Here is a 27,369-nt window from a genome sequence, read left to right on the forward strand (position 1 = left end):
TTGTTAAGGTTAGGGTTAGGTTTAAAATCACATTTTAAGAAGATAAATTGTAGGCGGGGATTATGACTTTATGGCTGTGATAACTAGTGACAACCCACACTGACATTTTCTCTCACTTCTGTGTGTCAACATGTGTAACCAACTTCACATATCCCCCCAGAAGAAAGGCACACGGACACCCACACTTCAGGTTGACTCGGTTTTTATCTGCAGTAAAATATATCAAAAAGTGACGACAGGCATTGACAGGACGGCCACAGCCACACGTTCACAGGTTAGGTAGGCCACAATATATATTTTAGATTGGAGTAACAGTAGTGATACATACCCTCAATGTGATGTAATATTAATCCATAAATACAGAGCACAAGTACAAACCTTTTATATAAACCTTTTAAGGTAGTAAGAAAATAAACATTCACAATTTCAATAAGTCACCTGCTGGCAATAGCTAGCGTGACGTTGTAGTGCAGTGACCAACGGTGCTAGTTAGCTCATCATTAACATGGCTAGCTAAGCCAGCAAACTTGGTTAACTTGCTGAAATAGGTCTTCAATACATTAACAGCAAAGTAAATATATACATAGCCACATTTGGTATTGACTTTAGGATATATGAACCAGTTTTCCAAAAACACTTATGTTATACAGTTTTAAACCGTTTTTTATATACAGAGGAAGGAGACACGAAGCTGCTCTCACAATATCTCTCTCAGACTGAGGAGCAGGCAGACCAACTTCCCAAATAGGGGAGAAGCACTCAAAACCCACTAGTTGTTCTTTCAAAAGAAAATAGTACAAAAAATGGTAAGTCCGAAGACCTCTCGTATTACCAACCTTACTACAATGGCAGCAAATATTTGTATGAATTCAGTAACACAAAATTAAAGGAAACTTTATTTATATCACCCCTTAAAGGAAACTTTATTTATATCACCCCTTTTCCTGAAGTGAATGGTTTCACCCACTACTCTACCGCGAACTGCGGCGTTCTTTGATGTCTACATTGCGCGCGAGGTTGATGGAAACTACATTTTCACTTTGTTACACATGGCTGTCTGACCTCTATATTTACAATACTTTATAAGTATAAGAACTTATTGAGCACCACTATAGAGGTATTGGTAATATTATGTGGTAATTATCTACAGTGCCTAATGAAAGTCTACACACCCCTTGCACATTCTTCACATTTTTGCTGCACCTCTTGAAAAGCCATTCTGGTGTGTCTTTGACATGACCATTGTTTAATTGTCCAGATGAAAAATGTAACTATCCCAGGGTTTTCAGAAGACTGACTGGGTTTTCCTCTAACTTTTTACTGGGCTTTGCTCCTTTCATATTTCATTTTAACATTAAACTCCCCAGTCCCTGCTGGTGACAAGCAAACTCATAACATGCTGCCACCACAATACTTGAAAATACAGAGGGTTGTATTGTATTGGATTCGACTCAAACATGTAGTTTTAAATTTAGGCCAAAAAGTTAATTTATTTGCTGTGTTGTCTTGCAGTATTACTTAATGGCCTTGTTGCAAACAGAATGCATGATTTGGAGTGAATTTTTTAACATAGATTTTCTTATTTCCCCTTTGTCATACAGGCCAGTAATGTAGAGTGAATGCAATGTTGTTGATCCTCTGTATTTTCAAGTATTGTGGTGGCAGCATCATGTTATGGGTATGCTTGTCAATGGCAGGGACTGGGGAATTTGTCGGGATCAAAATAAACATGAAAGGAGCAAAGCCCAGATAAAAATGTCAGAACCTTGCCTCAATCTTGCCTCAAGCTCCCTAAAACACTTCAGCGAGCAGGCCTTTCTAATTGACCTGGCCTGGGTATCCTGGATGGATATTGACCTCATTCCGTCAGTAGAGGATGCCTGGTTGTTCTTTAAAAGTGCTTTCCTCTCCATCTTAAATAAGCATGCCCCATTCAAAAAATTCTGAACTAAGAACAGATATAGCCCCTGGTTCACCTTAGACTTGACTGCCCTTGACCAGCACAAAAACATCCTGTGGCGTACTGCATTAGCATCGAACAGCCCCCGCGATATGCAACTTTTCAGGGAAGTCAGGAACCAATATACACAATCAGTTAGGAAAGCAAAGTCTAGCTTTTTCAAACAGGAATTTGCATCCTGTAGCACTAACTCCAAAAAGTTATGGGACACTGTAAAGTCCATGGAGAATAAGAGCACCTCCTCCCAGCTGCCCACTGCACTGAGGCTAGGAAACACTGTCACTACCGATAAATCTAAGATAATCGAGAATTTCAATAAGCATTTTGCTATGGCTGGCCATGCTTTCCACCTGGCTACCCCTACCCCGGCCACCAGCTCTGCAACCCCCCCCCCCCACCCCCCCCCCCCCGCTTCTCCTTCACCCAAATTCAGATAGCTGATGTTCTGAAAGAGCTGCAAAATCTGGACCCCTACAAATCAGCTGGGCTAGACAATCTGGACCCTTTCTTTCTAAAATGAGCCGCCGAAATTGTAGCAACCCCTATTACTGGCCTGTTCAACCTCTATTTTCTATCATCTGAGATCCTCAGAGATTGGAAAGCTGCCGCGGTCATCCCCCTCTTCAAAGGGGGTGACACTCTAGATCCAAACTGTTACAGACCTGTATCCATCCTGCCCTGCCTTTCGAAAGTATTTGAAAGCCAAGTTAACAAACAGATCACCGTCCATTTCGAATCCCACCGTACCTTCTCCGCAATGCAATCTGGTTTCCGAGCTGGTCATGGGTGCACCTCAGCCACGCTAAAGGTCCTAAACAATATTATAACCTTGATCGATAAAATACAGTACTGTGCAGCCGTCTTCATCGACCTGGCCAAGGCTTTCGACTCTGTCAATCACCGCATTCTTCTTGGCAGACTAAATAGCCTTGGTTTCTCAAATGACTGCCTCACCTGGTTCACCAACTACTTCTCAGATAGAGTTCAATGTGTCAAATCGGAGGGCCTGTTGTCTGGACCTCTGGCAGTCTCTATGGGGGTGCCACAGGGTTCAATTCACGGGCCGACTCTATTCTCTGTGTATATCAATGATGTCGCTCTTGCTGCTGGTGACTCTCAGATCCACCTCTCTGCAGACGACACCATTTTGTATACATCTGGCCCTTCATTGGACACTGTGTTAACAAACCTCCAAACGAGCTTCAATGCCATACAACACTCCTTCCGTAGCCTCCAACTGCTCTTAAACGCTAGTAAAACTAAATGCATGCTCTTCAATCGAACGCTGCTTGCACCCGCCTGCCCGACTAGAATCACTACTCTCGGCGGGTCTGACTTAGAATATGTGGACAACTACAAATACCTAGGTGTCTGGTTAGACCGTAATCTCTCTTTCCAGACTCACATTAAGCATCTCCAATCCAAAGTTACATCTAGAATTGGCTTCCTAATTCGCAACAAAGCCTCCTTCACTCATGCTGCTAAACATGCCCTCGTAAAACTGACTATCCTACCGATCCTTGACTTCGGCAATGTAATTTACAAAATAGCCTCCAACACTCTACTCTGCAAATTGGATGTATTCTATCACAGTGCCATCCGTTTTGTCACCAAAGCCCCATATACTACCCACCATTGTGACCTGTACGCTCTCGTTGGCTGGCCCACACTACATATTCGTCACCAAACCCATTGGCTCCAGGTCATCTATAAATCACTGCTAGGCAAATCCCCGCCTTATCTTAGCTCTTTGGTTACCATAGCAACACCCTACGTAGTTTGCACTCCAGCAGGTATATCTCACTGGTCATCCCCAAAGCCAACACCTCCTTTGGCCGCCATTCCTTCCAGTTCTCTGCTGCTAATGACTGGAACGAACTGCAAAAATCTCTGAAGCTGGAGACTCTTATCTCCCTCACTAACTTTAAGCATCAGTTGTCAGAGCAGCTTACTTAAATCTGCTGGAAAATCAGAGAAAATGTTTGAATATTGCTGTCCATTAATGATTCCCAACCATATTTACTGAACTTGAGCAATTTTGACAAAAACAGTGGATTTACAGTATTTTTTTCTTAGAGTTGTGCGAAGTTGGTAGAATCTTATTCAAAATGGCAATGGCTGCCATAGGTGCTTCCACCAAGTATTCACTCAGTGGGGTGGAGACTTACACAATCAATACATCTTTGTTTTTATTTTGTAACTAATTTGGAAAATGTTCTATGATTTTCTTTAACTTTGAAAATATGGAGTAGCTTGTGTAGATCAGTAGGGAAAAATCTAATTTATTCCCTTTTCATAAAAAATAAATTGAAGACTGTGCAAGGCGTGTGCAGACTCACTAGGCACTGTATGTAATATTACTAATTACTCCCTCTACTCTGTTTATGACACATGGAAATGATCAATGTATGAATGTAAAGTTAATAGAGGAGGAGATTATTGGTGTATGAATGAGTCAGTAGTGATTAATCATGAAGTAGTTTATGGAATGTGGTTAACAAGCCCAGGATAATTATGTGCCATGCTTATCAGACTTGGGTTTAAAGTGACTAGTCAAAGTCATCCAGACTAAAAAGTAGAAAAATTAGATTCTAAAACCCATTACAGTTTTTTATATACAGTTGAAGTTGGAAGTTTACATAGACCTTAGCCAAATACATTTAAACTCAGTTTTTCACAATTCCTGACATTTAATCCTAGTAAAAATTCCCTGTTTTAGGTCAGTTAGGATCACCACTTTATTTTAAGAATGTGAAATGTCAGAATAATAGTAGAGAGAATGATTTATTTCAGCTTTTATTTCTTTCATCACATTCCCAGTGGGTCAGAAGTTTACATACACTCAATTAGTATTTGGTAGCATTGCCATTAAAATTGTTTAACTTGGGTCAAACGTTCGGGTAGCCTTCCACAAGCTTCCCACAATAAGTTGGGTGAATTTTGGCCCATTCCTCCTGACAGAGCTGGTGTAACGGAGTCAGGTTTGTAGGCCTCCTTGCTCGCACACGCTTTTTCAGTTCTGCCCACACATTTTCTATAGGATTGAGGTCAGGGCTTTGTGATGGCCACTCCAATACCTTGACTTTGTTGTCCTTAAGCCATTTTGCCACAACTTTGGAAGTATGCTTGGGGTCATTGTCCATTTGGAAGACCCATTTGTGACCAAGCTTTAACTTCCTGACTGATGTCTTGCGATGTTGCTTCAATATATCCACATAATTTTCCTTCCTCATGATGCCATCTATTTTGTGAAGTGCACCAGGCCCTCCTGCAGCAAAGCACCCCCACAGTATGATGCTGCCACCTCCGTGCTTCACGGTTGAGATGGTGTTCTTCGGCTTGCAAGCCACCCCCTTTTTCCTCCAAACATAATGATGGTCATTATGGCCAAACAGTTCTATTTTTGTTTCATCAGACCAGAGGAAATTTCTCCAAAAAGTAAGATCTTTGTCCCCATGTGCAGTTGCAAACCGTAGTCTGGCTTTTTTTATGGCGGTTTCAGAGCAGTTGCTTCTTCCTTGCTGATCGGCCTTTCATGTTATGTCGATATAGGACTCGTTTTACTGTGGATATAGATAATTTTGTACCTGTTTCCTCCAGCATATTCACAAGGTCCTTTGCTGTTGTTCTGGGATTGATTTTCACTTTTCGCACCAAAGTACGTTCATCTCTAGGAGACAGAACGTGTCTCCTTCCTGAGAGGTATGACGGCTGCGTGGTCCCATGGTGTTTATACTTGCGTACTATTGTTTGTACAGATGAACGTGGTACCTTCAGGCGTTTGGAAATTGCTCCCAAGGATGAACCAGACTTGTGGAGGTCTACAATTTCTTTTCTGAGGTCTTGGCTGATTTCTTTTGATTTTCCCATGATGTCAAGCAAAGAGGCACTGAGGTTGAAGGTAGGTCTTGAAATACATCCACAGGTACACCTCCAATTGACTCAAATGATGTCAATTAGCCTATCAGAAGCTTCTAAAGCCATGAGATCATTTTCTGGAATTCTCCATGCTGTTTAAAGGCACCATCAAATTTGTGAATTATAAGTGAAACAATCTGTCTGTAAACAATTGTTGGAAAAATGACTTGTGTTATGCACAAAGTAGATGTCCTAACCGACTTGCCAAAACTATAGTTTGTTAACAAGACATTTGTGGTGGTTGAAAAATGAGTTTTAATGACTCCAACCTAAGTGTATGTAAACTTCCGACTTCAGCTGTAGCTAGAGTACCTTGATGTCTGACAGAGAGGCCATGGCCCAGGCTATAGTGGATCTCAGCCCAGTAGTCTTCATATAACTCCGGTTGGCTAAAGGAAGCCTGGCGAGAAAGAAGGAAGCAGACACTATTAGACATAGTCAACTAGAAGAGATATCCAGAAGGAAATAGACTTGAATACGGTTGTCAACACAGAGGGCAAGAACAGGTTCTGATCATGTCACCAACCTGAGGAGAGGTATCCCGAGGACACAGTGGTCATCACTTATATACACATTCACCTACAGACGAAACACATCACATACATTCATTCATTAACATAGCTTTATATTCATTAACATCAACTGTATACAGTGAGCACCATAATTCATTGGACAGTGACCATTTCTTTGTTATTTTGGTTCTATACTCTTGCACTTTGAGTTGGAAAGGATATAATGAGGGTGAAGTGCAGACTGTCAGCTTTAATTTGAGGGTATGTTCATACATATCGGATGAACCGTTTAGAAATGACAGCACCCTTTGTACATGGTCCCCCCATTTTAAGGTACTACAAGTATTTATTAAATTGGCTTCACAGATGTGTGTCGTTAGGCAGGTGTAATCATTTGTGTCGTTAGTGAATGCAGGAGAGCTGTTGATGAATAGTATTGATTCTAGACTTTGCTATTGCCTTTGGAGGTTGTTGTTGGGGTGTGACAACATCAGTAAGACAGCAGTGTCGATGCAAATGAAGCTGGCCGTCATAAGAAATTAAAATCAATCAATCAGGAACATTGCAAAAACCCTGGCCATGCCCAAGTCAACAGTTTGGTTAATCATTAACAAGAAAAAAACAACCGGTGAACTCAATTATGTCAAAAGACCCGGTAGACCGAGGAAGACCACTGTAGTGGATGACCGGAGAATACTCTCTATGGTGAAGAAAACCCCCCTGACAACAGCCCAACAGATCAAAAACACTCTCCTGGATGCAGGTGTAGATGTGTCAAAGTCTACCATACGTAGAAGACTACACCAGCAGGACTACAGAGGGTACACTACAAGATGCAAACCACTGATAAGCCTGAAGAACAGAAAGGCGAGATTACAGTTTGCTAAAAAGCACCTAAAAGAGCCCCAAGAGTTCTGGAAAAAAGTATTGTGGACAGATGAGACAAAGATTAACATGTACCAGAGTGATGGAAAGAGGAAAGTGTGGAGAAAAAAAAGAAATGCCCATGATCCAAAGCATACCACCTCATCTGTTAAACATGGTGGAGGGGGTGTTATGGCTTGGGCCTGTATGGCAGCCAGTGGAACAGGCTCACTTGTCTTCATCGATGATGTGACTGCAGACAGAAGTAGAACAATTAATTCTGAAGTCTACAGAAATATTTTATCTGCTCAGATAAAACCAAATGCCTCCAAACTCATTGGACGGCACTTCATCATGCAACAAGAAAATGACCCTAAACATACTGCTAGAGCAACGAAGGGGTTTTTGATGGCCAAAAAGTGGAAAATCCTTGACTGGCCGAGTCAATCACCGGATCTGAATCCAATTGAACATGCATTTTACATGCTGAAGAGGAGACTGAAGGCAATAAGTCCCCGAAACAAGCAGGAACTGAAGATGGCTGCAGTACAGGCCTGGCAGAGCATCACCAGGGAAGATACCCAGCGTCTGGTGATGTCGATGCATCGCAGACTTCAAGCAGTCATTGCATGCAAAGGATATGCGACCAAATATTAACAATGATTACTTTATTCTACATTATGTTAAACTGTCCAATGTTTTTTGATGCCCGAAAATGGGGGGGACCGTGTACAAAAGCGGTTCATCCGATATGTATGAAAATACCCTAAAATTAAAGCTGACAGTGTGCACTTCACCCTCATTGTCTCCCTCATTGTATCCTTTCAAACTCAAAGTGCTAGAGTACAGAACCAAAATAACAAAACATGGTCACTGTCCAATGAATTATGGTGCTCACTGTATGTTTTTTAAAATAATAATATGCCATTTAGCAGACGCTTTTATCCAAAGCGACTTACAGTCATGCGTGCATACATTTTTGTGTATGGGTGGTCCCGGGGATCGAACCCACTACCTTGGCGTTACAAGCGCCGTGCTCTACCAGCTGAGCTACAGAGGACCTTTATTTAACTAGGCGAGTCAAATTCTTAATTACAATGACGGCATACCAAAAGGCAAAAGGCCTCCTGCAGGGACGGGGGCTGGGATTTAAAACAAATATATAGGACAAAACACTTCACGACAAGAGAGACGAGAGAGAGAGAGAGAGGTTGACTGATTTCACCTTTCAATCTTTCTTGGAAGACTTCCTCCTTGAAACTTCTTGACTAGGGGTTAAAAAGTTTATAAATGGGAAAGATTGACAGGTTTCACCATAATGCAGTTGGCCCAGCTCTTCTTGCGTAGGGGAGAGTGGGGTAAGTTGAGCCATTTTTTACAATCAGCATCACTCCGTCAAGGGAAGTGTAGTCCCCTGTAGCTCAGTTGGTAGAGCATGGCGCTTGCAACGCCAGGGTTGTGGGTTCGTTTCCCACGGGGGGCCAGTATGAAAAATGTATGCACTCACTAACTGTAAGTCGCTCTGGATAAGAGCGTCTGCTAAATGACTAAAATGTAAGTGTAGTATTATTTTTAAGAAAGATGGCTACATACACTACCAGTCAAACATTTGAACACACCTACTCATTCAAGGGTTTTTATTTATTTATTTACTATTTTTTACATTGTAGAATAATAGTGAAGACATCAAAACTATGAAATAACACATTTGGAATCATGTAGTAACCAGAAAAGTGTGAAACAAATCTAAATATATTGTATATTTGAGATTCTTCAAATAGCCACCCTTTGCCGTGATGACAGCTTTGCACACTTTTGGCATTCTCTCAAACAGCTTCATGAGGTAGTCACCTGGAATGCATTTCAATTAACAGGGGGGTATACAGAAGATAGACCAAGCCCATATTATGTTAAGAACAGCTCAAATAAGCAAAGGAAAGACAGTCCATCATTACTTTAAGACATGAAGGTCAGTCAATATAGAACATTTCAAGAACTTTAAAAGTTTCTTCAAGTGCAGTCGCAAAAACCATCAAGCGCTATGATGAAACTGGCTCTCATGAGGACCGCCACAGGAATCGAAGACCCAGAGTTACTTCTGCTGCAGAGGATAAGTTCATTAGAGTTACCAGCCTCAGAAATAGCAGCCCAAATAAATGCTTCACTGAGTTCAAGTAACATACACATCTCAACATCAACTGTTCAGAGGGGACTGTGTGAATCAGGCCTTCGTGGTCGAATTCCTGCAAAGAAACCACTACTAAAGGACACCAATAAGAAGAAGAGACCTGCTTGGGCCAAGAAACACAAGCAATGGACATTAGACCGGTGGAAATGTGTCCTTTTTTGTTCAGGAGCCCAAATTTGAGATTTTTGGTTCCAACCGCCGTGTCTTTATGAGACGCGTGTGGGTTAACGGATGATCTCCGCATGTGTAGTTCCCACCTTAAAGCATGGAGGAGGAGGTGTTATGGTGTGGGGTGCTTTGCTGGTGACACTTTGTGATTTATTTAGAATTCAAGGCACATTTAACCAGCATGGCTACCACAGCATTCTGCAGCGATACGCCATCCCATCTGGTTTGGGCTTAGTGGGACTATCATTAGTTTTTTATCAGGACAATGACCCAACACACCTCCAGGCTGTGTAAGGGCTATTTTACCAAGAAGGAGAGTGATGGAGTGCTGCATCAGATGACCTGGCCTCCACAATCCCCCGACCTCAACCCAATTGAGATGGTTTGGGATGAGTCGGACAGCAGAGTGAAGGAAAAGCAGCTAACAAGTACTCAGCATATGTGGGAACTCCTTCAAGACTGTTGGAAAAGCATTCCAGGTGAAGCTGGTTGAGAGAGTGCCAAGAGTGTGCAAAGCTGTCATCAAGGCAAAGGGTGGCTATTTGAAGAATCTCGAATATAAAATAAATTTTGATTTGTTTAACACTTTTTTGGTTACTACATGATTCCATATGTGTTATTTCATAGTTTTGATGTCTTCACTATTATTCTACAATGTAGAAAAATAAAGAAAAACCCTTGAATGAGTAGGTGTGTCCAAACTTTTGACCGGTAGTGTATATTTCAGGATGTTGTGTATCCCTGGAAATAATCAGATTTAATGTCAACATTACAATTTTGAAAACAGAACTTGTCCAACAAAAGGTGGTCTCTTGGCACAACTTACCCCGGGTATAGGGGTAAGTTAAGCCACGGAACAGGGGAAGTTAAGCTGCCTACACATTTCCGTACTGAATGAAACATTATCACTACCTTTTTAAAACCATGTCTATCTTTATTTCCCAAACACAATCGCATTTTGTCTTTTAATACTTTCAAGCATCTTTTAACATAGGCTTAACACCTAAAAAACACAGTACTTTTAAAACACTTTTAACATAGGCCAGGCCCTGGTGTTACCTCAAATCCCAGAGATAATGCCTTGTATTACACATGGGAAGAAAACCCTTCAATTTGCTCAACTTGCCATCCCCTCAACTTACCCCATGGCCATTGGCTCAACTTACGCCAATGCAAACATTTTGACTATATTAGCCCCTACAGTTACAAGGATGCACTTTCATGCTAGGTTTAGGACCTCATGTTGAAGCTTATAGAGACCCCAACCCTGCCGTGGACTAACACTAATTAACACCTCCTATAGAGGACAATATCTCCTGGTCCTGCTCATCACCCCTTCAACTATTCACTCCATCCCTCTTGTCACCAAAACCAATGTATAGACTTTGCTATGATCAATCATCAATTTAGTGATTGACTTAGCAATGCAGTTGAACAAGACCCTTGAATACACTAACATGGGGGCTCAGATAAATGCAAACGTGAATTAAAAGCCAGACAGTTTTGTGTACAGATCTTATAGGTCTCATGTCAAAATCTTTATAAAATGTTCTGCCATAAAGGCAGTGAGAAATAATTGAGGCTAATGGGTTAACCACATAGCCTACTCCAATGTTTTATTGTTATAGAAGCCAAGTAGTTTGGAGCCTATCTCACTTGGTCTTTATTGTCAACCAGCCATCTGCCACCCTTGTAAACTGTTGCACACTTTCTCCCAGTCTGCTTTTTTATAGAGAATTTAAAATTACATTTATGCGCATGCCCATTGCGCATTGGAAGCCATGTTGAAGTTTCGGTGGAGGCTTGCTGTTATTTTCTAACGCTGTATGTTTTTAGGTTTGTAGTGTTGGTGTCGTTCAACCTTACCATTCGGAATCATAAAAAATCGGAGTTCTAAAGATGAATTCCAGTGTCGACCTATCCAGGCGCAATCCGCAGGAGGACTTCGAGCTAATTCAGCGAATAGGAAGTGGCACATACGGAGATGTCTACAAGGTAACTGCAGCAATAGCATTTTACATTTTAGTCATTTAGCAGACGCTCTTATCCAGAGCGACTTACAGTTAGTGAGTGCATACATTTTCATACTGGCCCCCTGTGGGAATCGAACCCACAACCCTGGCGTTGCAAGCGCCATGCTCTACCAACTGAGCTACACGGGACTAGCAGCCAGTAGTTAATTGCTCAGCTACTTTGATACATTGTTACAGTAAAACAACACGCACATTACATTGTAACGACGCAGGGTATTCAAACTGACCTAATAATACACTAGAAAGCATACTAGGTTGTTGTTTTTTTACACTAAAACCTGTCGCTCAAGTGCTGGTGAATGCCTTTGCATGGAGCCGTGGAAGGCACCTGGCCAGAATTTCATATCGCGAAATACTCAACAGATAGCCTAATCCCTCTCATGTTCTGTTAAGATAAACATAATAACGCAGCCCGTCATCCTTGGTCATTGGGTGGCTTTGTTACGATGTTGCTTTCCTGTTTGTTAGTGTCGTATTTATGGTGTGGTAGAATATCCCCGAAGGATTCAGTCTGGTTCCACACAACAGACAAGGCCCGGCGCATTCGGGCAGCCAGGGAAAGCAATGAATATTCAAGTTTAATGAGATTTTTGTCCTAAAAACAGTACATTGGATATTATTTAAGGAACTCATTTATACAGTTTTGCTGTTTTGGGACCTTACAATACAGTTAATTGTGTCACATTTTTAGCGGCAGCAGGTAGCCTAGCGGTTTGCAGCAACTGGAGGGTTGCCAGTTCGAATCCCAGGACTGACAGGACAAATCTGGCTTAAGTAAGCTGGCAACCGGAGGGTTTCTGGTATCAAATCCTAGATGCCATTGCCTGCCGTTTGGCCCTTGAGCAAGGCACTTAACCACCCACAACAACAGCTTCCAGTGTGACAGCCCAACCGCACCTCTAAAACCTGTGTGTGTGTGTCTTTCGCAGGGGTTGGGTTAAAAGCAGAAGTACAATTTTGGTTGGACCTAAAGTGATCTTAATCTTCTAGCTATGAAAAATATTGGCTAGTCAGACCATTACTCTGCTCTAGCTGGCAGATGGGTGTTATTAGATACCACTGGCGTAGCACATAGAATTTTCGACCAATCTTAACTTGTCAATACTTCTTCAATTACCGACTTGGAGGACAAGCAATGTCTTCTAAACATCCATGTCTAGTTGTAGGGGGTTTGTTTGAATTTAGAAAATTCTCTGTTATTAAAGTAAATAAATGTTTTGCTCCATGAAGTACGCCGCCATCTTCACTATTTCAAATCTTCTCTCATTGATTGAGACAGGTGGGTGTCCACCCCAAAGGGCCACATGTCTTCTTCTTCTGTGGAGTTTAACAAAACCTATATCCCACTACCTAATTTCTTCCATAGCTCCCTCCCCAGGCTCTGGGGCCTCAGGGTATCACTGCTCGTGACAGCGCCTCGTGTAACTCCTTCCCTGAAAAATATTTTAGTCCCAGGAACCGCTCAGTTGCATCCACAATATTGTCCATCTTCCTGGACCTCCCCTACACTTTAGCCGTGCCATTGCACATAACATCCCTGGATCCTCCTGGAGGGAAGCCAACTCTACAGCCTGCATTGAAGGCCTTGCCGACACCATGGAGTCCTCGAGTACCTTTTGTTCCCTCCACTGTTTTGACAGCTTCTGCATATGAAATGCTCTGGACGGCCCTGACTTTGGCAACCTCACTCTCTTTCGTCCTCGTTGGGCACTCCAAAGATGTAGCTATATGCTTTCCACCACAGTTGTAACACTTCACAGCTTCTTCATAACATTCACCGTGACCTTCTTTTCCACAACTTCTGCATCTCGGATTTCCCTGCCTGCAGACACTCATGTCCGTTTACACTGCAACGGCCTGGAAATAAAAGCTCTTACAGGAAAGTACACACCCCAGCTTCACTCTGGTCGAGAGGGACTCTACATTAAAAAAACACACAAGATAGACGAGCTCTTCTCTTTCTTGTCACTGACCCAACGATTCACCCTCCGTGCATCAACCACTCCAGTAATACTCTTCAGTTCCTCGATGCCCACTTCCTCCGACACTCCAGCAATTACTCCCTTGACAGGTGCTCTTCTCCTTAGCTCAAAGCACAATACAGCATGGTTATTAATTCGCCTGATACCAAACATACGCTGCCTGCCTCTGTTCAGCAGAAACACAAAGAGTCAAGACCAGCCCACTCCTCCTGACTCACCGACTCCACTTTACCCACACCTCTCCCCACCACCATCTTGGATACTTCCAACGGATTTCACAATTCGGGCACAATTCTCCCATAATACCAGATATGAGGTATTCTTCACACTAGGTGTCTTCTTTCCCATCCCAACTTTGCTTCTCTAACCGTTCTTTTGGACAGAGGTCCATTCTTCCTTAATTCCACCGACATCCGATTAATATTCCGCGTCCGCCATCCTTCCTTCATCTGAGTCTGTGCTCTCATCTTCTCCCGATGGGCTATCAAATGTCATTGTTCCTGTGGCCTCGACAAATGTGTCACGCCTGCGTAGTCAAATCAAATCAAATTGTATTGGTCACATACACGTTTAACAGATGTTATTGAGGGTGTAGCGAAATGCTTGTGCTTCTAGCTCCGACAGTGCAGTAATATCTAACAATTTCACAACATATACCCAATACACACAAATCTAAGTAATTAAGAATATATACATATATGGACGAGCGATGTCAGAGCGGCATGGACTAAGATACCGTAGAATAGTTTAGAATACAGTATATACATATGAGATGAGTAATGCAAGATATGTAAACATTATTAAAGTGGCTAGTGATTTCTAGTCTATGTGTATAGGCAGCAGCCTCTAATGTGCTAGTCATGGCTGTTTAACAGTCTGATGGCCTTGAGATAGAAGCTGTTTTTAATTCTCTCGGTCCCAGCTTTGATGCACCTGTACTGACCTCGCCTTCTGGATGATAGCGGGGTGAACAGGCAGTGGCTTGGGTGGTTGATGTCCTTGATTATCTTTTTGGCCTTCCTGTGACATCGGGTGCTGTAGGTGTCCTGGAGGGTGGGTAATTTGCGGGCGGTGCAGTTGCCGTACCATGCGTTGATACAGCCCGACAGGATGCTCTCAATTGTGCATTTGTAAAAGTTTGTGAGGATTTTAGGTGCCAAGCCAAATTTATTCAGCCTCCTGAGGTTGAAGAGGCTCTGTTGCGCCTTCTTCACCACACTGTCTGTGTGGGTGGTCCATTGCAGTTTGTCAGTGATGTGTATGCCAAGGAACTTGAAGCTTTCCACCTTCTCCACTGCGGTCCCGTCGATGTGGATAGGGGGGTGCACCCTCTGCTGTTACCTGAAGTCCACGATCATCTCCTTTGTTTTGTTGATGTTGAGTGAGAGGTTATTTTCCTGGCACCACACTCCCAGAGCCCTCACCTCCTCCCTGTAGGCTGTCTCGTCATTGTTGGTAATCAAGCCTATTACTGTTGTGTCGTCTGCAAACTTGATGATTGAGTTGGAGGCGTGCTTGGCCATGCAGTCATGGGTGAACAGGGAGTACAGGAGTGGGCTGAGCACGCACCCTTGTAGGGGCCCCAGTGTTGAGGATCAGCGAATTGGAGGTGTTGTTTCCTACCTTCACCACCTGGGGGCAGCCGGTCAGGAAGTCCAGGACCCAGTTGCACATGGCGGGGTTCAGACCCAGGGCCTCGAGCTTGGGGGGTACTATGGTGTTGAATGCTGAGCTATAGTCAATGAACAACATTCTTACATAAGTATTCCTCTTGTCCAGAGGGGATAGGGCAGAGTGATGGTGATTGCATCATCTGTGGATCTATTGGGGCGGTAGGCAAATTGAAGTGGGTCTTGGATGGCAGGTAAGGTAGAGGTGATATGATTCTTGACTAATCTCTCAAAGTACTTCATGAAGACAGAGGTGAGTGCTACGGGGCGATAGTCGTTTAGTTCAGTTACCTTTGCTTTCTTGGGTACAGGAACAATGGTGGCCATCTTGAAGCATGTGGGGACATCAGACTGGGATAGGGAGAGATTGGATAGTCGTAAAGTGTTCCGACTAGACTTTCCTCTAAATCCTGTCTCTTGAAATCCGTCCATTACACTCACTATCTCGATCAATGAAAGAACATTTGAAATAGACAAGATGGTGGCATACACATTGTTGGATTACTTCATGCAGCAAAACATGGATTTCATTTTAATAACGGGGCATATTCTAAATTTAAACGAACCCCCTGCAACTAGACCTGGACGTTTAGAAGACATTGGTTGTCATTCCATTCGGGAATTGAGGAAGTATCGCCAAGTTGAGGTTGGTCCAATTCTCTGTGCTACGCCAAACACTACCTAACCTGTAATGGCTAATGGTGCAGGTGCACCACAAATAAACCTTTCACTCCTCCTACTTGTTGTTAGAAATTAACCACAATATTGTAGAATTTAATTGTTGGAGGCAGTGGCGACCATTCGAAATTCATTAACATTCAAACAACACAGATTGTATTATGCTGGTTTACTATAACCTTGACTTCACCCAGAGTAGGCTACTTAACAATCTTGTTGCCATGCAGTTAGGGGTTTGTCAAAGTATTTAGAGTATTGGATGGCAATTCATTGGAGAAAGAGGAATTTGAAGGCCTACAATGTGAAGACTTCAAAGTATTTGTTTAGACAGTAACCATTAACTATACAGAACATAAGATATGTAGAAGATGACCGTATCAAATGTAGCCCACAGCCTGAAATGTTTAGCTTAAGGACATTTGCTGTACTTTTTTTTAATTTTTTTTAATTTTTTTAATTTCACCTTTATTTAACCAGGTAAGCCAGTTGAGAACAGGTTCTCATTTACAACTGCAACCTGGCCAAGATAAAGCAAAGTAGTGCAATAAAAACAACACAGAGTTACATATGGGGTAAAAAACATAAAGTCAGAAATACAACAGAAAATATATATACAGTGTGTGCAAATGTAGCAAGTTATGGAGGTAAGGCAATAAATAGGCTATAGTGCAGAATAATTACAATAGTATTAACACTGGAATGCTAGATGTGCAAGAGATTATGTGCAAATAGAGATACTGGGGTGCAAAAGAGCAAAATAAATAACAATATAGGGATGAGGTAGTTGGGTGGGCTAATTTCAGATGGGCTGTGTACAGGTGCAGTGATCGGTAAGGTGCTCTGACAACTGATGCTTAAACTTATTGAGGGAGATAAGAGTCTCCAGCTTCAGAGATTTTTGCAATTCGTTCCAGTCATTGGCAGCAGAGAACTGGAAGGAATGGCGGCCAAAGGAGGTGTTGGCTTTGGGAATGACCAGTGAGATATACCTGCTGGAGCGCAGACTACGGGTGGGTGCTGCTATGGTGACCAATGAGCTAAGATAAGGCGGGGATTTGCCTAGCAGTGATTTATAGATGGCCTGGAGCCAGTGGGTTTGACGACGAACATGTAGTGAGGACCAGCCAACAAGAGCGTACAGGTCACAGTGGTGGGTAGTGTATGGGGCTTTGGAGACAAAACGGATGGCACTGTGATAGACTACATCCAATTTGCTGAGTAGAGTGTTGGAGGCTATTTTGTAAATTACATTGCCGAAGTCAAGGATCGGTAGGATAGTCAGTTTTACGAGGGCATGTTTGGCAGCATGAGTGAAGGAGGCTTTATTACGAAATAGGAAGCCGATTCTAGATTTAACTTTGGATTGGAGATTCTTTATGTGAGTCTGGAAGTTGAGTTTACAGTCTAACCAGACACCTAGGTATTTGTAGTTGTCCACATACTCTAGGTCAGACCCGTCGAGAGTGGTGATTCTAGTCGGGTGGGCGGGTGCCAGCAGCGTTCGATTGAAAAGCATGCATTTAGTTTTACTAGTGTTTAAGAGCAGTTGGAGGCTACTGAAGGATTGTTGTATGGCATTGAAGCTCGTTTGGAGGTTTGTTAACACAGTGTCCAATGAAGGGACAGATGTATACAAAATGGTGTCGTCTGCGTAGAGGTGGATCTGAGAGTCACCAGCAGCAAGAGCGACATCATTGATATACACGGAGAAAAGTGTCGGCCCAAGAATTGAACCCTGTGGCACCCCCATAGAGACTGCCATAGGTCCAGACAACAGGCCCTCCGATTTGACACACTGAACTCTATCTGAGAAGTAGTTGGTGAACCAGGCGAGGCAGTCATTTGAGAAACCAAGGCTATTTAGTCTGCCAATAAGAATGCGGTGGTTGACAGAGTCGAAAGCCTTGGCCAGGTCGATGAAGACGGCTGCACAGTACTGTCTATTATCAATCGCGGTTATAATATCGTTTAGGACCTTGAGCGTGGCTGAAGTGCACCCGTGACCAGCTCGGAAACCGGATTGCATAGCGGAGAAGGTACGGTGGTATTCGAAATGGTCGATGATCTGTTTGTTAACTTGGCTTTCGAATACTTTCGAAAGGCAGGGCAGGATGGATATAGGTCTGTAGCAGTTTGGATCTAGAGTGTCACCCCCTTTGAAGAGGGGGATGACCGCGGCAGCTTTCCAATCTCTGGGGATCTCAGACGTTATGAAAGAGAGGTTGAACAGACTAGTAATAGGGGTAGTGACAATTTCGGCGGCTAGTTTTAGAAAGAAAGGGTCCAGATTGTCTAGCCCAGCTGATTTGTAGGGGTCCAGATTTTGCAGCGCTTTCAAAACATCAGCTGTCTGAATTTGTGTGAAGGAGAAGCGGGGGGGGCATGGGCAAGTTGCAGCAGAGGGTGCAGAGTTGGTGGCCGGGTTAGTGGTAGCCAGATGGAAAGCATGGCCAGCTGTAGCAAAATGCTTGTTGAAATTCTCGATTATTGTAGATTTATCGGTGGTGATAGTGTTTCCTAGCCTCAGTGCAGTGGGCAGCTGGGAGGAAGTGCTCTTATTCTCCATGGACTTTACAGTGTCCCAAAACTTTTTGGAGTTAGTGCTACAGGATGCAAATTTCTGTTTGAAAAAGTTAGCCTTTGCTTTCCTGACTGCTTGTGTATATTGGTTCCTAACTTCACTGAAAAGTTGCATATCGCGGGGGCTATTTGATGCTAATGCTGTACGCCACAGGATGTTTTTGTGCTGGTCAAGGGCAGTCAAGTCTGAGGAGAACCAGGGGCTATATCGGTTCTTAGTTCTGCATTTTTTGAATGGGGCATGTTTATTTAAGATTGAGAGGAAATTACTTTTAAGGAACAACCAGGCATCCTCTACTGACGGAATGAGATCTATATCCATCCAGGATACCTGGGCCAGGTCAATTAGGAAGGCCTCCTCGCTAAAGTGTTTTAGGGAGCGTTTGACAGTGATGAGGGGTGGTCGTTTGACCGCGGACCCGTTACGGACGCAGGCAATAAGGCAGTGATCGCTGAGATCCTGGTTGAAGACAGCTGAGGTGTATTTAGAGGGTATGTTAGTCAGGATGATATCTATGGGCGGCAGGTAGCTTAGTGGTTAAGAGCGTTGTGCCAGTAACCGAAAGGTCTCTGGTTCTAATCCCCGAGCCGACTAGGTGAAAAATCTGCCGATGTGCCCTTGAGCAAGGCACTTAACCCTAATTGCTCCTGTAAGTCGCTCTGGATAAGAGCGTCTGCTAAATGACTTAAATGTAAATGTATGAGGGTACACATGTTTACGGATTTAGGGTTGTACCTGGTAGGTTCGTTGATAATTTGCGTGAGGTTGAGGGCATCTAGCTTGGATTGTAGGATGGCTGGGGTATTAAGCATATCCCAATTTAGGTCACCAAGCAGTACAAACTCTGAGGATAAATGGGGGGCAATCAATTCACATATGGTGTCCAGGGCACAGCTGGGGGCTGAGGGGGGTCTGTAGCAAGCGGCAACAGTGAGAGACTTATTTCTGGAAAGGTGGATTTTTAGAAGTAGAAGCTCAAACTGTTTGGGCACAGACCTGGATAGTATGATAGAGCTCTGCAGGCTATCTCTACAGTAGATTGCAACTCCACCCCCTTTGGCAGTTCTATCTAGACGGAAAATGTTATAGTTGGGGATGGAAATTTCAGAATTTTTGGTGGCCTTCCTGAGCCAGGATTCAGACACTGCTAGAACATCAGGGTTGGCAGAGTGTGCTAACGCAGTGAATAACTCAAACTTAGGAAGTAGACTTCTGATATTTATGTGCAAGAAACCAAGACTTTTGCGATTACGGAAGTCATCAAATGATAGCGCCTGGGGAGTAGGAGTGATACTGAGGGCTGCAGGGCCTGGGTTAGCCTCTACATCACCAGAGGAACAGAGGAGGACTAGAATAAGGATACGGCTAAAGGCTTTAAGAACTGGTCTTCTAGTGCGTTGGGTACATAGAATAAAGGGGGCAGATTTCCGGGTGTTATAAAAAAGATTCAGGGCATTATGTACAGACAAGGATATGGAAGGATATGAGTAAAGTGGAGGTAAACCTAAGCGTTGGGTAACAATGAAAGAGATAGCATCGCTGGAGGCATCAATTGAGTCGGTCTCCGCGTGTATTGGGGGAGGGGCAAAGGAGCTATCTAAGGCAGGTTTAGCTAGGCTGGGGGGTCTACAGTGATATAGTACAATTAGAAATAACCGAAACAACAATAAACTAACCATGTTTGGGCTGAGGCTAAACATAAACAGGATGTAGTACCGTAAAAAGGAACAGTCCAGCAGATATCAGCTGTATAGCTGAGTTATCATAAGGTCCGGTGGTGAAGTACTAGTGAGTAAGAGGCCACGGCTAGCGTGTGCTAGCGGGCCAGGGCTAGCAGATGGATGGAATCTTCGTGGTTAACGTCGTAACCACATCAGACGATTTCGTCGGCAGACCAGTCGTGTAGGATCGGCGGGGCTCCGTGTCAACACTAGGTGGTCCCGTCCGGTTGACAGAGAGGTAGATAGCCGGGAGATGGGCCTAGCTCAGGATGATTAGCCAGACCACAGCGTCCGTTTTGTTGTAGCTAGCTGGCAGGTTTAGCTAGGCTGGGGGGTCGTAAAAAGGAACAGTCCAGCAGATATCAGCTGTATAGCTGAGTTATCATAAGGTCCGGTGGTGAAGTACTAGTGACTAAGAGGCCACGGCTAGCGTGTGCTAGCGGGCCAGGGCTAGCAGATGGATGGAATCTTCGTGGTTAACGTCGTAACCACATCAGACGATTTCGTCGGCAGACCAGTCGTGTAGGATCGGCGGGGCTCCGTGTCAACACTAGGTGGTCCCGTCCGGTTGACAGAGAGGTAGATAGCCGGGAGATGGGCCTAGCTCAGGATGATTAGCCAGACCACAGTGTCCGTTTTGTTGTAGCTAGCTGGTAGCGACGAATCCGGAGTTAAAGGTCCAGTGATTCAGTGATTCCGGCGGAAAAACTGATATGTTCTGGGTCGATAACGCGCTGTGCAGACTGGCCGAATATCCGGTGATCAATGTCCAGTGATTAAAATTAATCCCGCAGAAAAAAATCCAATGTTCTGGGTGAAACACCGCTAGCTGTGGCTAATAGCAAGTAGCTAGTTAGCTGGCTAGCTAGTTTCAACTGGAGATTCTAGATTCTAGATAAAGGTAAGTCAATAATAGAATCCGTTCCACATTGAGTGAGGCGGGTTGCAGGAAAGTATATCTTGTAGAAGGATGAAAAGTCTGATAGGGAAATATGTACGAAAAATAGGGTATTTACAGGCTATTTACAGACATTTACAGACATACGATAAAAACACAACTGCACTACTCCGCCATCTTGGATCCATATACTTTCAAGAATGAAATCATTTCCCCCTTGGTCATAGTGAATGGATGTAAAATGTGAGTGGCACAGCTGGGCAGGGATGGTCTGGAATGCAGTGGTCCTGACTTCCTGTGTGCGTGATCCATTGTTTAAGACTGATCCTGTAAAGGAAGAGGTAGAGTGGAAAGCCTGATCAGACCCTCAGCTGGATGTGTTCACAATCGGACCGTGCAGAACCGTCTGCAGTGGCCATCCTGTTTGGGCCGGGAATGTTCTGTTTTCCTCTAGTTGTTTGCTCATTAAAACTGTTGGACTCAAGCCCCGACTTTGTTTATCTTCAGGGAGGCTCCTTCTACATATTGTACCAGTGTAATGTATTGTAACAGCCTACAACGTTTACCTTGTGTTTTCTTGATACACACACTAAAACACACTCAGCCAAGCATTTATTCTACCCTAATGTAATGAAGTTGCTCATACAGCCTCAGTATTGTTCGCAACTGTGCTTGTGAAGATATCATAATTTGCTTAGAGTGCAGATTACACCAGTACAATGGGGAGAGAATCAGAAGACATTGCAGGGTGGTGATATCTGCCACCCCCATCCCAATAAGAATGTGTTTGTTGTGGGCTACAGTGCGTCACTTTTGTTGTCTTGTCAGCTATGTCTGTAAGATAGCCGTGCTTCTCTTTCGAAAAGATGTCTCAGTGTCACTGTCAATGCCATTGGTTAAGATGTTATAAAACATGCATTAATGAGTGTTTCAATCCAAGGAATAGGCTACCCCACATAACAACAGCATTCCTGTATTTGAATAATGAGGCAGTAATCATGATTGACTGCTGTCTTTTACTGCCCTTGTCCATGCTTTTTGTTTCGGGACGTCCGAAGTTCAGTGAGGATTTTTGTGGTTTGGCTTGGAAGTGGGACATTATAAGGTTGGCAGTGTAGACCATTTATACTGAACAAAAATATGAACGCAACATGTAAAGTGTTGGTTTCATGAGCTGGAATAAAAGATCCCAGAAATTGTTTTTCTCTCCAATTTTCTGCAGAAATTTGTTTACATCCCTGTTAGTGAGCGTTTCTCCTTTGCCAAGATAATCCATCTACCTGGCAGGTGTGGCATATCAAGAAGCTGAACAGCATGATCATTACACAGGTGCACCTTGTGGTGGGGACAATAAAAGGCCACTCTAAAATGCGCAGTTTTGTCACAACACAATGCCACAGATGTCTCAAGTTTTGAGGGAGCGTGCAATTGGCATGCTGACTACAGGAATGTCCACCAGAGCTGTTGCCAGATAATTTAATGTTCATTTTTCTACCATAAGCCAACATTTTAGAGAATTTGGCAGTATGTCCAACCAGCCTCACAACTGCAGACCACGTGTAACCACGCCAGCCCAGGACTTCCACCTCCTGCTTCTTCACCTGCGGAATCGTCTGAGACCAGCCACCCGGACAGCTGATGAAACTGAGTATTTCTGTCTGTAATAAACCATTTTGTGGGGAAAAAAATAATTCTGATTGGCTGGGCCTGGCTCCCCAGTGGGTGGGCATATGCCCTCCCAGGCCCACCCACGGCTGCTCCCCTGCCCAGTCATGTGCAATCCATAGATTAGGGCCTAATAAATGTATTTAAATTTACTGATTTCCTTATATGAACTGTAACTCAGTAAAATCGTTAACTGTTGCATGCCCTCTGAGCTGTCTGATTGGGGGTGAGTTCATCCTTGTTGTCCTATGTTATCAGTGTACTAGCCATGCTTTAATAAAGCCTGGTCCTTAGCTTGACTCTGTTTATCCTTCAAGCCATCTAATAGGTTGTTCCACAGGTCTAGCAGCTGGTTTGGGATCCTGGTATTAGGCCTAAAGCATTAGGAAGGATTGAAACTGGAACCAAGTCTCTCTCACACACAGCTACCCACCCCCCCACCCCGCTGCACACGCCCTTCTCACTTTTTTGCAGGGTCTAGGCCTATGTAATAATATAATAATATGCCATTTAGCAGACTGACTTACAGTAATTTGTGCATACATTTGTATGTATTTTAAGTGCAATTGTGATTCACTAAGTTAAAAGTGCAATTGTTGGGCCCTTTTATTCCATTCAGGCTGTTTTATTATTTGGCTCATTTGAGGTCCAATGACTGACTGTGGGTTGCATGGTTTCTGTTTCTACAGTGCCTTCGGAAAGTATTCAGACCCCTTGACTTTTTCCACATTTTGTTATTTTAGAGCCTCATTCTAAAATTGATTAAATAAATAAAAATTCCTCATCAATCTACACACAATACCCATAATGAAATTTCTGCACACGTGTATATAATTTATTTATTTATTTTTAAACATACCTTATTTACATAAGTATTCAGACCCTTTGCTATGAGACTCTAAATTGAGCTCAGGTGCATCCTGTTTCCATTGATCATCCTTGAGATGTTTCTACAACTTGATTGGAGTCCACCTGTGGTAAATTCAATTGTTTGGACATGATTTGGAAAGGCACATGTGTCTATATAAGGTCCCACAGTTAAATGCATGTCAGAGCAAAAAAACAAGCCATGAGGTCGAACGAATTATCCGTAGAGCTCTGAGACAGGATTGTGTCGAGGCACAGATCCGGGGAAGGGTACCAAAAAATGTCTGCAGCATTGAAGGTCCCCAAGAACACATTGGCCTCCATCATTCTTAAATGGAAGAAGTTTTGATCCACCAAAACTCTTCTTGGAGCTGGCAGCCCGGCCAAACTGAGCAATCGGGGGAGAAGGGCCTTGGTCAGGGAGGTGACCAAGAACCCAATGGTCACTCTGACAGAGCTCCAGGGTTCCTCTGTGGAGTTGGTAGAACCTTCCAGAAGGACAACCATCTCTGTAGCACTCCACCAATCAGGCCTTTATGGTAGAGTGGCCAGACAGAAGCCACTCCTCAGTACAAGGCACGACAGCCCACTTGGGGTTTGACAAAAGGCACCTAAAGACTCTCAGACCATGAGAAACAAGATTCTCTGGTCTGATGAAACCAAGATTGAACTCTTTGGCCTGAATGCCAAGTGTCATGTCTGGAGGAAACCTGGCACCATCCCTACGGTGAAACATGGTGGTGGAAGCAACATGCTCTGGGGATGTTTTTCAGTGGCAGGGACTGGGAGATTAGTCAGGATCGAGGCAAAGATGAACAGAGCAAAGTACAGAGAGATCCTTGATGAAAACCTGCTCCAGAGCTCTCAGGATCTCGGACTGGGGCGAAGGTACAACGGCCCTAAGCACACAGCCAAGACAACGCAGGAGTGGCTTCGGGACAAGTCTCTGAATGTCCTTGAGTGGCCCAGCCAGAGCCCGGACTTGAACCCGATCTAACATCTCTGGAGAGAACTGAAAATAGCTGTGCAGCAACGCTACCCATCCAACCTGACTGAGTTTGAGAGGATCTGCAGAGAAGAATGGGAGAAACTCCCCAAATACAGGTGTACCAAGCTTGTAGCATCATACCCAAGAAGACTCGAGGCTATAATCGCTGCCAAAGGTGCTTTAACAAAGTACTGAGTAAAGGGTCTGAATACTTACGTAAATGTGATATTTCAGTTTATTTAGTATACATTTACAAAAAAGTTTAAAACCTGGTTTTGCTTTGTCCTTACGGGGTATCGTGTGTAGATTGATGAGGGGAAAAAAAGCAATTTTAATCAATTTTAGAATAAGGCTGTAACGTAACAAAATGTGGAAAAAGTAAAGTGGTCTGAATGCACTGTATGGCCTGGCTCAGAAGCAGTGAGGGAGCGAGGGATAGGGGGAAAGTTCAGTGACCCAGTTTTCCCAGGATATGCCTGGATATTAACGCTGGCTGCCTGGGCTGAAAGAGGGAGCCAAACCTGCAGCCTGGGTTTGAACCCTATATGAAATGAGCTCAGACGCTGGGCATAATGTCTCTTGGTCCAATGGTGCCCACAGTCACAAGAGGTCCAATGATTTAAGCCTGGGGAGGAGGGAGGGGGAGACAAGGGAGCGAAGTGGCAGGTATGGCACCAGGTAGCCTAGCGGTTAAGAGCGTTAGGCCAGTAACCGAAAGGTCGCTGGTTCGAAATCCGCAAGCCGACTAGGTGAAAAATCTGTCAGTGTGCCCTTGAGCAAGGCACTTAACCCTAATTGCTCCCATATGTCGCTCTGGATAAGCGCGTTTGATTAATGACTAAAATTTATATAAACACTTTACATGTTGCGTTTTATATTTAAATTTGGGATCTATAGATTTAGGTCTAGGCTGTCGGTTAGCTAGCTTGCCAACATGGGCCTCTATAGCCTCTGTCAGTCCTCTGGCTGTCCAGCTAGGACTAGGTCTACACAGTACCCACACACAGCTCACTCTGCCTGGAGCCTACGCCTGCTGATTTCTTTCCTTCACTCCTTTTCCATATTGTAAATAGCTGGTTTTCCAAGCTCAAAGTTCCTAGTTTTCCATGTACCGCATCCCCGCTTTTCCACACATTGTGCTCCTTTTTTACATACCATGATGTCCCTGCTCTCCACAGGCCTCATGACTATTGCAGCGCTGCAGTCTTGGAGCTGGTCCCCAGTGTCAATGCCAATAGTCCGGGTGGCCATTTGTTTAATTGTTCAGCAGTCTTATGGCTTGGGGGTAGAAGCTGTTAAGGAGCCTTTTGGACCGAGACTTGGCGCTCCGGTACCGTTTGCCGTGCGGTAGCAGAGAGAACAGTGTATTTTGGGTGACTGGAGTCTTTGTCAATTTTTGGGGCCTTCCTCTGACTTTCATGGGTGTTGTGTGATATTTTCATCTGATTGTCAAACAAATCCCTTCAAAACATAGGCTACCTGCGCAGTTGATCCACCGTAATTCCATAATTTATTTTGCTGATACTCTATAGTTAGATACATGCGTCTCTTCTGTCATAACTTGTTGCCCTAGAAGACTAAAGTAGTGCTCACCAGAATGTCTTACATTGATAGAATGCATTAGTAATTTAGTTAACGCTGGTAAAGCTGTCTGTTTTGTTTAGGGACTGGGGAGAAAACACAATAATTTCAGAACAGTGGAAATCCCATCCAAAATGTCATCAGTTTGACCAGTTTTAAGGAAATGAAAAGCTGAGAGAACTATGAAACATGTTTCTGATAAGACTTCAGTTTGGCTTGAGTGCAAATGTTATGTGGTTGAAATACCGTCTGCTTGTATAACAGTGTGAGAGCAGTTACACACACATTTGCTTTTTCTCAAGAGATGCTGACAGAAATGAATAAATCATATTACTCCACTCCTGTTCCAGAGACAAAATTAACATTTGTTATATCATTTTACTGCAAGAAATTCATAATTTTGCAGGAGTTAATACTATATTAGGCTACATGTGAAAGGTTATAGGCCTACAGTCATTGTCCAGATTTCAGTTACTATTCCCATTTAACCCATATGAATTTAAATTAGGAATATTATATTTGTTCATGGATACAGGGATACTCGTGAGCAGGATATCAAAGGTACATGTAAACAGCTTATCCCGAAAAAGACCTTAAGCGGGATATGAACTACTATCCAGAATACTGTGCGCATGTAAACGTGGCCAATGATATGTGGCCTAGAGTAGACTTAGCTTGCTGTATGGGGGGACTGAGGTGAGGTTCTCTCATGATAGAAGATGGCGTCCAGCCATTGATTCTACAGATGACGTATTATGGCCTTGGGACCATTTACACTTGTCGTGAGTCATCAGGCACTTGTCACTGCCTTGTCTGCTGAAGTACTTCTTTCTATCCTATTTGTTTTTGCTTTTCTCTTTCTGCCTTGTCCTCTCTCTGTCTTGCTCTCTCTGTCTCTCTCTGTCTGTTTCTCTCTCTCTCTCTCTCTCTCTCTCTCTCTCTCTCTATCTCTCTCTCTCTCTCTCTCTCTCTCTCTCTCTCTCTGTTTCTCTATCTCGCTCTCTCTCTCTGTGTGCTTCTCTTTCTGTCATTCCCTCTCACTGGTGACATCAGAATTGAAGCCTTTTAAGTCAGCCTGCCAACTATTCTGGGACG

General features: G+C 43.6%; 1 protein-coding gene across 2 annotated transcripts in view; it reads left to right on the forward strand.

The window, feature by feature from the left end:
* Positions 1-11,402: 11,402 nt before the first annotated feature.
* The window catches only part of LOC311110614 (mitogen-activated protein kinase kinase kinase kinase 3-like), a 73,502-nt gene continuing 57,535 nt past the window's right edge, over positions 11,403-27,369 (forward strand). For both annotated transcript variants that reach the window (XM_084153135.1, XM_084153136.1), the window contains exon 1: positions 11,403-11,605. In XM_084153135.1, the coding sequence (XP_084009261.1) occupies positions 11,510-11,605 (96 nt within the window). In that variant the 5' untranslated portion in view covers positions 11,403-11,509. The remainder of the gene's footprint in view (positions 11,606-27,369) is intronic.

The sequence above is a fragment of the Coregonus lavaretus genome, assembly GCF_964263955.1.
Source record: "Coregonus lavaretus genome assembly, chromosome: 36".
In the NCBI taxonomy this organism is placed as follows: domain Eukaryota; kingdom Metazoa; phylum Chordata; class Actinopteri; order Salmoniformes; family Salmonidae; genus Coregonus; species Coregonus lavaretus.